Source organism: Aotus nancymaae, unplaced genomic scaffold, assembly GCF_030222135.1.
Source record: "Aotus nancymaae isolate 86718 unplaced genomic scaffold, 86718_ANA_hifiasm-v0.15.2.pri h1tg000015l_0, whole genome shotgun sequence".
In the NCBI taxonomy this organism is placed as follows: Eukaryota; Metazoa; Chordata; class Mammalia; order Primates; family Aotidae; genus Aotus; species Aotus nancymaae.
The window spans coordinates 4,023,489-4,036,557 of record NW_026988426.1 but is presented as its reverse complement, the minus strand read 5'-3'; the positions used below and the strand labels follow the sequence as shown (position 1 = coordinate 4,036,557).

General features: G+C 44.9%; 1 protein-coding gene across 2 annotated transcripts in view; it reads right to left on the bottom strand.

Moving 5' to 3' along the window:
- Positions 1–13,069, bottom strand: part of RNF216 (ring finger protein 216) — a 159,989-nt gene that overhangs the window by 15,611 nt on the left and 131,309 nt on the right. For both annotated transcript variants that reach the window (XM_012455571.2, XM_012455572.2), the window contains exon 15: positions 10,800–11,022. In XM_012455571.2, coding sequence (XP_012310994.1) covers positions 10,800–11,022 — 223 coding nt within the window. The remainder of the gene's footprint in view (positions 1–10,799; positions 11,023–13,069) is intronic.

Genomic DNA, 13,069 nt, shown 5'->3' with positions numbered 1-13,069 from the left:
AAATAGACTTTAAAGCAACAAAGATCAAAAGAGGCAAAGAAGGACATTACATAATGGTAAAAGGATCAATGCAACAAGAAGAGCTAATGATCCTAAATATACACGCATTCAATACAGGAGCATCCAGATACATAAGACAAGTTCTTAATGACTTATAAAGAGTCTTAGCCTCCCACACAATAATAGTGGGAGACTGTAACATCACATTGTCAATATTAGACTGATAAACGAGATAGAAAATTAACAAGAACATCCAGGACTTGAACTCAGACCCGGAACAAGTAAACTTAATAAACATTTATAGAACTCTCCACTTCAAATACACAAAACACACATTCTTATCAGTACCATATCACACCTATTCCAAAAGTGACTACATAATTGGAAGTAAATCACTCCTCAATAATTGCATAGCATTTCATAGGTTTAAATGAAATATTGGTTGGCTGCTTGGTATTTTCTTCCCTTATTCCTTCCTGTCTCCATTGTTAAGCACAATTATTGGCATAAAAGAGGTTTTCGATTCCCATTTTTAGACTGCATTCTAGCCTGGGCAATAAAGCAATACTCTGATTCTCTCTCCCTCTTTCTCTTCCTTTTTCTTCCTCTTCTTCATTCTTTTTTTTCTTTCTCTCTTTCTTTCTTCTTTTTTTCTTCAAAAAATAAAATAATAAAAAAATAAAAACACAAAAATTAGCCAAGTGTGGTGGCGGATGCCTGTTAATTCTAGCTACTTGGGAGGCTGAGGCAGCAGAATCACTTAAACCTGGGAGGTGGAGGTTGCAGTGAGCCGTGATCACACCACTGAATTCCAGCCTGGGCGACGAGAGCAAAATTCTGTCTCAGAAAAACAAAAATAAATAAATAAAGAAGCAAGCCCTCCAGCACCCCATTGCTGCCCATGGCTACTCCAGGTGTGCCTACAGACCACAGCGGAATCCGATGAGCAACATGAGGAAGAACGTGAACGTGCTGCCCACGGTGGGCAGCACACCTCAAATGCAGTCAGTGTCAAGAACAAAGGGTCAAAAGCAGAGTAAAATGGAGTCTCACCCACCCAGTGGAACTGGAATAGCACTTTAAAAAAAGAAATAAGGGTGGGTGCAGTGGCTCATGCCTGTAATCCCAGCACTTTGGGAGGCCTAGACAGGTGAATCATTGGAGGTAAGGAGTTTGAGACCAGCCTGACTAACATGGTGAAACCCCATCTCTAATAAAATATGAAAATTAGCCGAGTGTGGTGGCAGGCACCTGTAATCCCAGTGACTCTGGAGGCTGAGGCAGGAAAATCACTTGAACCTGGGAGGTGCAGGTTGCAGTGAGCCGAGATCATGCCACTATACTCCAGCCTGGGCGACAGAGCAAGACTCTGTCAAAAAAAAAAAAATAGCGGACTCTGTCTTAACAGGGAGTTTGTTTCTTTTCCTTGAATTCCTTTGAGCTCAGCAGGACACAGAAAGCACTAAGCCCTACACAGAAGACTCTGGCTTGCTGCCTGCTGCATGCAGGTGGGGTGGGTGGGGAGGGGAGGAAGACGCAGCAAGAGTCTCGGGGGATAGTGGATGGTGAGGACCCAGCTTCTCCAGAAACTTGTTGCAGCTGAAGGCAGGAAGTGAGGTAGAATTTACCAGAGAGGTTTTAATTGAGAGAGAAACAAAACACACAAAAAATCCTCCCTTAGCTTGTCCCTCAACAACAAAGCCCCACAGCTTTGTCCACGCAGCAGGATCTGGACAGGAGAAAAAATATCTACAAAGATACTGTAGAAAGAGAAACTATGAGTGATTGAAAAGGGGAAAAGAGGCCAGGCGCAGTGGCTCAATTCTGTTATCCCAGCACTTTGGAGGCCGAGGCAGCCAGATCACCTGAGGTTGAGAGTTCAAGACCAGCCTGACCAACATGGAGAAACCCCATCTCTACTAAAAATACAAAAAAATTAGCTGGGCATGGTGGCGCATGCCTATAATCCCAGCTACTCGGGAGGCTGAGGCAGGAAAATCCCTTGAACCTGGAAGGCGGTGGTTGTGATGAGCCAAGATTGCACCACTGCACTCTATCCTAGGCAACAAGAGCGAAACTCCGTCTCTCTCTCTCACACACACACACAAACACAAACACACACACACGAAAAGATTAGATTTGTTTCCACAAATCAGATACGAACAGTAATCACCAGCCACAGGCTGACAGTTCCCAAAATAGCTGTTTGAGTGCTTGGCACAAAGCTCTTCTTGCTAAAGCCTTTACGGTCCTTTTGAGCCTGTTTTTTCAACACTTCTGGTCACCAGGGCTGGCTGTCCACATCCCTGCTGGCCAGCCTCCTGTGACCATGGGGGAAGAATGGGTGGCTTTTCTTCTTCATTGCACTTTTCCTCCCCTTATCTAGGTGACTGGGAATTGCAAGTTCACTGCTGCTTCCCCTCCGAGATTCTGGGGGTGGGTTGGGGCTGAGATCAGGTCATGTGTGGCCACAGCTGTTGTCAATAAACCTGCAATGATTTCATGAAAGGCCTCCAAAGAGCTGAAGATTTAGTTTCAAATTATTCCCAGATCAGTCGCAGATCGCCTGAGCAACAGCTCTTGGCCCCCACCCCTTGCTGTCCCCAGCAACAGGAAGTTGGGGGAGGGAGCGGTAGGGCTTGGAGCAGCACATGCTGCACAGCTGTGGTTGGGAAGGGCAGGGAGGCAGGACAGTGTGCCCGGGAAGAGCAGAGACTTCATGGGCTCACAGCCGGCCCTGGCTTCTGCAGCTACCTCCTCAGGTCAGAGAGGCCCAGCACCCAAATACCACTGTCTGGAGCACCTCCCAACAAAGACCTGGAGGTGGGGGCGGAATGTGGCCATGTTTTGAGTCCCATCAGGGTCAAGTGATCACCTGGGGCCTGCTGGGATCTGCTGAAGATGACACGTAGCAACAAGCACCAACGTTGTGTGTACTGGACTGTGCTGCCCTCCTTGGGAAAGCCCTCAGTGACAGGGAAACAAAACCCTATCTGGGACACTGTTGGGATGGCGAAACTGCCAGGCCTCCTTCCTACCATTTGCAGCTTCGTTCATCCATGGGCAAGGAGTCCAGTGAGGTCCCCAACCCTCTGCAAGGCCTACCTGATTTGCCGGGCTCAGGGACCCTACGGGCACCTATCGACCATGTATTTCTGGCAGGAGTCAGACGTTGGTCAGAAGACCTGGGCTCACGGTCAGAAGACCTGGGCTCACATCTTGGTTTTACCAAGCTGGGGATCCTGGGCTAGTGACCTAAACATCATCTCCCTCATCTGCCAAATAGGAAAGCAGTGCTCCTGAGCCCCATACAGTAAAAAGATCACACCTCACAGCCTGCATACCATGCTCACATGGCATTGGCTGTGTGACTGTAAGAGGAAGATGAAGAAACCGAGGTCAGTTTCAATGACAGTTCAATGATTACACCCACCCACTTGCTTCACTCACTTTTTATTTAAACACAGAAACCATGATATTTATGACAGTGATGAGAAATAACAAGCCAAAGCCAGCTGCTGAAGCTGGGTGATGGGACAACCTGGGGCTCACTTTATTCTTTTGTAGAAAGTAAATTTTGAAAGTCAAGGATAAAATTCTGAAGCCAAAAATCAGTTTCCAACCTAAAGTCTAGAATATCTTTCCTTACCAGGTTTCTGCCTTTTCCCATTAATCCTCCCTTTCACATCCTTTCTCCCTAATTCCAGCAACATCATGTCCTTTCCCTGGCTACTTAAGCCAGGGTCTCAAAGGTCCCCAAGACTTTCCACGTGCCTGACCCACCACGGAGATGCTGTGCTGGCCTGGTGGTGCAGGAGCCACTGAGGGGAGAAGGCAGGCCTGGGAACATGACGAGGACAAATGACCCCGGGGAGAAACCCAGGCTACCATTTACTGGCCACAGTCTTAAGCAAGTTCCTTCGTCTGTAAAACTAGGATGATACATCTGCCTTCAAGCACTGCTACAAAATTAAATGTATTAACATCTATAAATGTTAAGCTCAGTTCACTGCTGGTTTGGAAAAATTAGTGTCTCTTAACCAAATGGCTAGGCGATAACTGTAGCAAGCTGTAAACTGGCTGTAGCCCTAGGGTTTTATTTGAACTGGACAGGTTTCAAACTCTTACAGTCAAAAGACAAAGATATTGTAGAAAACAATTCTCTGTAGTTTCTCACAGCCAAAACCCAAGACAAACATGGACTTTGTTTTGTATAGAGAACATGCTGTTTTGGGTTTTGCCATACTCTAGAATCCAGACTGCCAGGTGCCTGTTCCTCTCAACTTGCTACCCTCCTCAGCTACCACTCTTGTGGCCAAGCAAGGACCAGTTAGTTTATTCACATTCAGTGAAGTCCCAGGATCACTCTTCCCCTGCTGCAAAGTAATGTCTGTTCATTTATGTGTTGAGAGCTGGCTTTGCACTCTGCTCCCTAATCCAGAAAACTGGTTTGCTGTGACTGCTTCTGTTTTTTGCTTCCTAAAGATATCTTCTTTATAAGAGTCTTAGTCTTATAAAGACTAAGACTTTTGGCTTATTTTTGTTAACTAACAGAGAAAGAAAGTTGCCATTCACCACTTGAGCTCTTAATGTGGAGTGTTAATTCAGGTTCCCAAGCAATCCCTAGTCATTAAGGATGAAAACTCAACTTCCCTTCAAAACCATGACGGGACAACTCCCTCGCTGACAAATAAGAGATTCTTCCTGGCCCCGCTGGTTAATTAAGCCAGAGAACAGGCTCCTGTGACAGTGCATGCTTTGTTTCACTGAACTTCTGAATGGCTTTGTGTTCTCAGAAGCCCCAACAGATGATGGGTTGGAATTCAATCGGTCTCCTGGTGAGAATCAAGGAAACGGGGATGATCCCTGTTTTGATGGGAATGGGACAAATGGAACAATCTTTGGCTGTGGCTACCAGGGGAAATTGGAGGGATCTGTATTTGCCTGATCTTCCTTTCAAAGTTTATTTTGAGCAAATCTAGAACCTTTATCAGGTTAGAAGATGATGATCCAATAAGAAAATAAGGCAGAGCACGCTATGGCACCCAAACAAGGAAACAGCACATGAGAAACCCCCACCATCAATTCCATGTGTAGGGAGCTAAGGGAGGAGGCAGCAGAAGACACAGAACAAGGAGGAGAAGAAAGAAAAACAGCTCTGAGAATAGGCCAGACCGTTAACACCCGCCCTCACGCTAACTCCCACTCTGCCCTTTGTCTCTAGAGATGAAATACTGCCTATGGAGCTCTTTAGAGCTCCAGCTGAAAAAAAAAGAATTTTCTATTTTTTCAGGATTCATGAAGTTTCTAGAGATGGCTGCCTCCCACTGTGCTAGCTGCTGGGGGGCTGAGGAGTGAGTCAGCAGAGGGGCTAAGCCTGGGAATGTCTGTCACAAAGGGGCATGGCCTGCCTGGTGAGCTGTTCCCACTGTGGACCACACCTCCTGATCACCACCAAAAGAATAACTCGGCCTTGGCTTTCTATGTACAAAAAGCCTCCCTTTTTCCACACATCTCCTTAGTGACAGGAGGGCAGGCTGGCTAAGGGTTTCATTGGGTCACAAGCTTTGTAATCTGAGTGATTTTTAAGGTCTCTTATCCCAGCTTCCCACCCAGTGAGGAGCTTATCCTGTGATAGAACATTCCTGAAATGGAGAACACCTGGTTTCCACAGAGGACTCACATCTTTTCAAAACCATGAGTAGCTCTCAGGATTACACATTTCTTTTCTTTTTTCTGAGACAAGGTCTCACTCTGTCACCCAGGCTGAAGTGTAGCGGCGCAATCAGGGCTCACTGCATCCCCAACCTCTCGGGCTCAAGCAATCCTCCCACTTCAGACTTGGGAGTAGCTGGGACCACAGGTATGCACCACCACCCCTGGATAACTTTTGTATTTTTTGTAGAGATGGAGTTTTGCCATGTTTCCCAGGCTGGTTGTGAACTCCTGAGCTCAGGAGATCTGCCTGCCTCGGGCTCCCAAAATGCTGGGATTACTGGTATGAGCCACTGTGCCCAGCCCAATTACGAATTTTTCTTTCTCTGAGATCAAGTCTTGCTCTGTTGCCCGGCTGCAGTGCAGTGGCGCAATATTGGCTTAATGCAATCTCTGCCTCCCAGGTTCAAATGATTCTTGTGCCTCAGCCTCCTGAGTAGCTGGAAGGCCCTCCCAGCAGCAACCTGCAGCGGCTGAGCAGCAGCCACTTGGCTGGGCCCCATACCCTCTCCTGTGCCACAGTCCCCATCATGCCTTCCTACCTCCTAGACTGAGTGTGCTCCATCCAGACATCATGTTTGCTACCACCTGCCTCTGTGGTAACTTGAGTCTGTGACCCAAGCAATCCATGCTGTTTGTTTTCAATGTGAAAATCTTCCCATGTTCCTTTTCCTCCATGTTTTAAAGTATAGATATATATACAGAATTACTTTTTGTACTATTCTAATGTATGCATATATAAAATTTGACATATCTCCCATTTTTTGGGACATTTAAATGGGGTTTCTAAATTTATACTACTTTAAATAACTCAGTGAACAGTGTTGCAGATAGAACTTTGTGAACTTGTCCAATTGTCTCCTGAGGATAACCTTTTCTAATTAAGTGGAACTCCCAGATCAAAGATACACACTAAATCTTCTGATTTGTACACCGTAACTGCCCACTATGCCCAATTACAGTGTGGGAGATACCAGCAAATCCGAAAATTACCTACCACCAGCCAAGTGCTATTTTCACTTCTATTTGTTTATTAGGGGTGGCTGTTACCCAGCTCTACCAGATTGTGGCCAGGTAGAAAAGCAAGCAGCTTTTTTTTTTTTTTTGAGACAGAGTCTTGCTCTGTCACCCATAGCTCACTGCAGCATCGACTTCCCAGGCTCAAATGATCCTCCGGCCTCAGCCTCCTGAGTAGCCATGACTATGGTTGAGCACCACCACACCTGGCTAATTTTTGATATTTTGTAAAGATGGAGGTCTCACTATGTTGCCCAGGCCGTTCCTAAACTCCTGGACCCAAGTGATCCTCCTGCCTTGGCCTCCCAAAGCACTGGAATAACAGAGATGAGCCACTGCACCTGTCCAGCAAGCAGTTTTCCTCCCTACTTATACTTCCTTTTTAAAAAACTTCCTCTATCCATATTTTAGTTGAAGTGAATAGAACACAGGGAGACTCCTCAGTATAACACCTTCCTCCACAGACATCCTAGCTGGGCCTGTGATAGCTATCCTTCCTGTCTCGCTTGCAGTTGAGGAGGCAGGTCATTAAGTTCTGGCTGATGGGACTGAAGCAGAAGTGACCTTTGGCAGCTTCTGGAAGCCTAACATTCCTTAAGAGATAGGTAGGCAGCCTCTTTAGCCCCACTCCAGCTCCTTTGCTGCTTGGGAATGTGGATTTATCAGCCAGAGCTCCACTGTAGACAATGACTGCATGTGATCCTTGGCTATGCACTAGGGGTGGCAGAGCAGAATGCTGAAAGCAACTGGATCCCAGATAAGAGCTGCTAGCCCATTCCTGAGCTGTTTGCCTCTGTACTTAAGAGATGGAGGAGAAATACACTTCTGTTTTTTTTATTTTTCTGAGATGGGAGTCTCGCTCTCTCACTCAGGCTGGAGTGCAGTGGTGTAATCTCCGCTCACTGCAACCTCCACCTCCCAGGTTCAAGTGATTCTTCTGCCTCAGCCTCATAAGCCTCCTGAGTGGGTGGGAATACAGGCACCTGGCACCATGCCCAGCTAATTTTTTGTATTTTCAGCAGAGATAAGATTTTGCCATGTTGACCAGGCTGGTCTTGAACTCCTGGCCTCAAGTTATCTGCCCTCCTTGACCTCCCAAAGTGCTAGGATTACAGGCCTGAGCCACCATGTGTGGCCCCACTTTTTTTTTTTTTTTTTTTTTAAATTGAGACAGAGTCTTGCACTGTCACATAGGTTAGAGTACAGCATCATGATCTCAGTTCATTGCAACCTTTGCCTCCCAGGTTCAAGCAATTCTCCTGCCTCAGCCTCCCGAGTAGCTGGGATTACAGGCATGCACTACCATGCCTGGCTAGTTTTTGTATTTTTAGTAGAGACAGGCTTTCACCATATTGGTCAGGCCGGTCTTGAACTCCTGACCTCAGGTGATCCCCCCATGTTGGCCTCCCAAAACGCTGGGATTATAGGCTTGAGACACCGTGCTCAGTCTTTTCTTTTTCTTTTTTTTTTCTATTATTGTGTTGCTCTACATGGTTTTGATTACTGTATTAATGGCTTTATGGTAAGAAGTAGTTTGATTTTCAAAATAAGTCAGTTTTAAAAAATCCTACTGAATTTAAGATGTGAATTGCAGTAACTTCTAGGTGACTTTGGACAGAGATGATCCCTCTGTAATGCTGACTATTCCCTTAGAGGACAGGCACGTGTCTCCACTACCCAGGCCTCCTTTACTCTTTCCAATGAAAGCTGAGAAATGCCACCTGTCACCAGGCCTGCCTCCTAGTGGTCTTGGTGCACTTGCTCCACGTCAGCAGGGAGCTCACTGTCACATGCAATCACCTTTTTGTAGAGATGTCTTCTTGCATTATGACATCACTATTCTGGCCAGGTGCGGTGACACACGCCTGTAATCCCAGCACCCTGGGGGGCCGAGGGGGTGGATCACCTGACGTCAGGAGTTTGAGACCAGCCTGCCTGGCCAACATGGTGAAACCCTGTCTCTACTAAAAATACAAAACGTATCCGGGTGTGGTGGCAGGCGCCTGTAATCCCAGCTACTCGGGAGGTTAAGGCAGGAGAATTGGGAATCATTTGAACCCAGGAGGCGGAGGTTGCAGTGAGCTGAGATCATGCCACTGGACTCCAGCCTGGGTGACAAATCGAGATTCCATCTCAAAAAGGACATCGTTATTCTTACAGATCAGCTCAGAACTGACTGTGCTTGTTTTTAGTTTAAAATAATTTTAAGAAGAATTGATCCTTATTTTATGAGACAGAGTCTTGCTCTGTCTCCCCGGCAGCAGTACAGTCATGTGTCTCGGCTCACTGCAACCTCTGCTTTCCAGGCTTAAGTAGTTCTCCTGCCTCAGCCTGAGTAGCAGGGATTAGGGGTGCATGCCAACATGCCTGGTTAATTTTTGCACTTTTACTAGAGAAGGGGTTTCACCATGTTGGCCAGGCTAGTTTTGAACTCCTGACCTTAGGTGGTCCACCCACCTCAGCCTCCTGAAGTGCTGGGATTATAGATGTGAGCCACCATGCCCAGCCACATACTTATTTTATATTTAGCCATCTTTCTATTGCTTCTAATAGCTTTTTAACAAAATTATTTTGTCTTTTTCTAGGTTTAAAGTGGTAAGTCTGCTTTCGTTTTTTTTTTTTTTTTTTTTTTTTTTTTTTTTTTTTTTTTTTTTTTTTTTTTGAGACAGTGTCTTGCTCTGTTGCCCAGGCTGGAGTGCAGTAGCACAATCTCAGCTCACTGCAACCTCTGCCTCCCGGGTTCAAGCAATTTTCCTGTCTCAGTCTCCCTAGTAGCTGGGATTACAGGCCCATACCACTACGCCTGGCTAATTTTTGTATTTTTAGTAGAGACTAGATTTTGTCATGTTGGCCAGGCTGGTTTGGAACTCCTGACATCAGGTGTTTCGCTTGCTTCAGCTTCCCAAAGTGTTGGGATTACAGGCATGAGCCACTACACTCAGCCTTTTTTTTTCTTCTGAGACAGAGTCTTGCTCTGTCGCCCAGGTTGCAGTGCAGTGGCACGATTTTGGCTCACTGCAACCTGTCTCCCTGGTTCAAGTGATTCTCGTATCTCAGCCTCCCGAGTAGCTAGGATTACAGGCGTGCACCACCATGCCTGGCTAATTTCTGTACTTTTAGTAGAGACGTGGTTTTGCCATGTTGGCTTGGCTGGTCTTGAACTCCTGACATTAGGTGATCCACCCACCTTGGCCTCCCAAAATGCTGAGATTACAGGCGTGAGCCACCATGCCCAGCCAAGTTTGCCTTTCTTTACATATAAAATACTTATAAAGTATTTAGAACAGTGTCTGACACATGGTAGGTGCCCAACAAACAATAGCTATGACTGTCTCCAGTATCTACTATATCTTTTATTTTATTCTCTTAGCTAAGTACACTGACTAGCAGTTTCAGAACAAAGTAGTGCTGATTGATAGTGTTATACTTGACTTCATTTACTACTAAATGCATGCTAACAACTGTCCTGAAATTCGGGGTCTAAAATATTCTTTGTAATATTGTATTTTTAAAGCTTAAATCAAGAACAAATACTTGATTTGATTTCTTAAATGTCTTTAAACCATCTACAGATATGATATCATAATTCATGTTAATAGAGTTGTTAATATTAAACTATCATTGCATTTCTGGAACAAACTCACTTGGTCATGCTTTCTATTTGATAATATTTTACTTAGATAATTTAAATCTATATTATAAGTGACTCTCAGTTTTCTTTGTTAGGGCTATCTCTGTCAGGCTTTGGAATCAGCATTATGCTGGCTTTGAACAGATAAATTTGTAAGTTTCCTTACTTTGGGATATTTTAGAGGGCATAGAAAAATTTTATTTCCTGAAGAATTAGAAGAAATTTGACTATAAAACTGTTAGGGTATGCTGCTTTGAGCAGCATGAGAAGTAGCTGATAACTCCTTTCTTAAACTTTTTCTCCGGTTATCAGTCTATGTCATTTCCTATATTCTTCTCCTAAGTCAAATTTTGTTATGTATATATAAAATATTTGTCATAAAAATGTATTTCTATTTTTCCCTTATAAAGCAATAGGCAGCCATGTCTCTACTTACAGTGGGGTCAGTCCAGAGAGAGCATCTTGAACACTCCTGGCAAGGGGCTCCTGGGGAGCGGGGATGCTGGCAGAAATGGTCGTATCCATTGATAGAAACTCGACAGAGGTAGCACATCTGGGCACCACAGCGGCAAGACATGCGGTTGCAGCCTTCAGATTTGATGAGGCCAGTCCCACACTTGTGGCATTTTCTAATGCGGGCAGCAGTCATTTTTTCTTCACTGAAATAAGAAAACATTATTTGGAGCTGAGAGGGAAGATGAGGAGGAAAAAATATTATGGCCATTAAGCATTTATTTGTTTCCACATAAAATGATCATTAATGGTTTGTGACATTAAGCAGTGAAAAGAGCCTACGTTTTGGAGTCTGAGAGTTGCTTCAAAGTTTTAATTGTATGACCTTTGGTAAATTACCTGCCTGGAGACTCAGTTTCCTCATTTTTAAACTGTGAAAACACAACTTTCTCATGGTGTTCCGAGGATTACAGACAAAACATAAAGCACCCTGACATAGTGCCTAGTACTTGGCATTTAGAAAAAGACTGCTCTATTTGTTATAGAAATCCCTATAGGTTTAAAATGGAGAGAAAAGGCTGGAAATGGTAGTGCATGAACTTTGAGAGGCTAAAGCAGGAAGATCACTTGAGCTCAGGAGTTTGAGACCAGTCTGGGCAACATAGTGAGACTCCATCTCTATTAAAAAAAAAAAAATTATATATATATATATATATATATAAAATGGAGAGAAAAAACTCAAGGTCTTCCTAAATTACATGTGATACACACACATATACATATTTTGAGATAAGGTCTCGCTGTATCACCCAGTCTGGAGTATAGTAGTGCAATCATGGCTCACTTGTAACCTCAAACTCCTGGGCTCAAGAATCTCCTACCTTAGTCTCCTGAACAGATGGGATTATAGGTACGTGCCACCATGCCTGGTTAATTAAAAAAAAAAACTTTTTTTTTTTTTTTAAGACATGGGGTCTTGCTATATTGCCCAGGCTGGTCTTGAACTGCTGGGTGAAAGTAATTCTCCTGCCTTGACCTCCCAAGGTGCTGAGATTACAGGCCTGAGCCACTGTGCTGGCCCTTATTTATCTGTTATGCATATATAAAGCTGGGAAACTGAGAGCCAGTAACAATAAACCTCGGTTACATACCTGATTTTTGAATACTTGGCTGAGGTGGGGTAAACATGGGTGGGAACAGTCGATAACTTCTTCTTCGCTGGCAGAAGCCACTTCCTGTGTCAGAATCCCACACTCCCTGTGTCTAGGGCATGGGCATACACATGACTCAGCCCTGGCTCACAGGAAGCTTATAGGGAGACCACCACTTTTCAGAGCTATTTGAGCTGAGTGAGATGGAGGGCAGATGACTAGTGCATAAACAACAGAACTTCTGTAGTGCTCTGCTCACAACTATGAAATAACAATTACCACCTTGGGCTGTGATTGTTTATGTCTGTCTTCTACTGCTGAGTGCTTTGAAGGCAAACGGCAGGAGCTGTGCTGCTGCACCCACCTGGCATAAGCAAGTATGGTCTTGAGAGGAACAAGTCCAGAGGTATGCTCCTGAGACCAGGGTAGAGCACAAAGGACCCAAAAGCTGGACTGGTGGGAACTAGGGCTCTCTCCATGGCTCTAAGCAACTACTCATTCCTGTGAGTAGGCACTCAAGAGTGGGGAACTGGAAGAACTGCACCGGCCTAAAGCCAGTAACACTCTGAGAGTGAGTTCTGATCTGTAGACTCTTCTAAGGCTGGGAACATGCAGCCTTCTTCCCACTGCTCCCAGTTCTCCTACTAAGACAGAGTACCTAGGTGAGTGTGGGGCAGGTGAGTGTCTTTCATGACTGATATTTAGAACACTGTGGCAGTATGTTCCTTAGAAGCCAGATCACATGTTTAAAAACAGAAAAATGCATTAAAAACTGTCTGCTATTTAGTTAGGTCTAATCTGTGAGTAGGCTAAAATGAAGGCAGGTCTACCTGCTAAATTCTCTTGAAAAGAACTTAAACCCAATTCAAGTCACAAAACAAATGAGTTCTAAGTTTTATTGAATAGAAAACACTGGCTGGCTGGGTACGGTGGCTCTAGCACTTTGGGAGGCCAAGGCATGCCAATCACTTGAGGTGAGGAATTTGAGACCAGCCTGACCAACATGGCAAAACCCTGTCTCTATTAAAAATACAAAAATTAGATGGGTGTGGTGGTGCATACTTGTAATCCCAGCTACTTGAGAGGTTGAGGCAGGAGAATC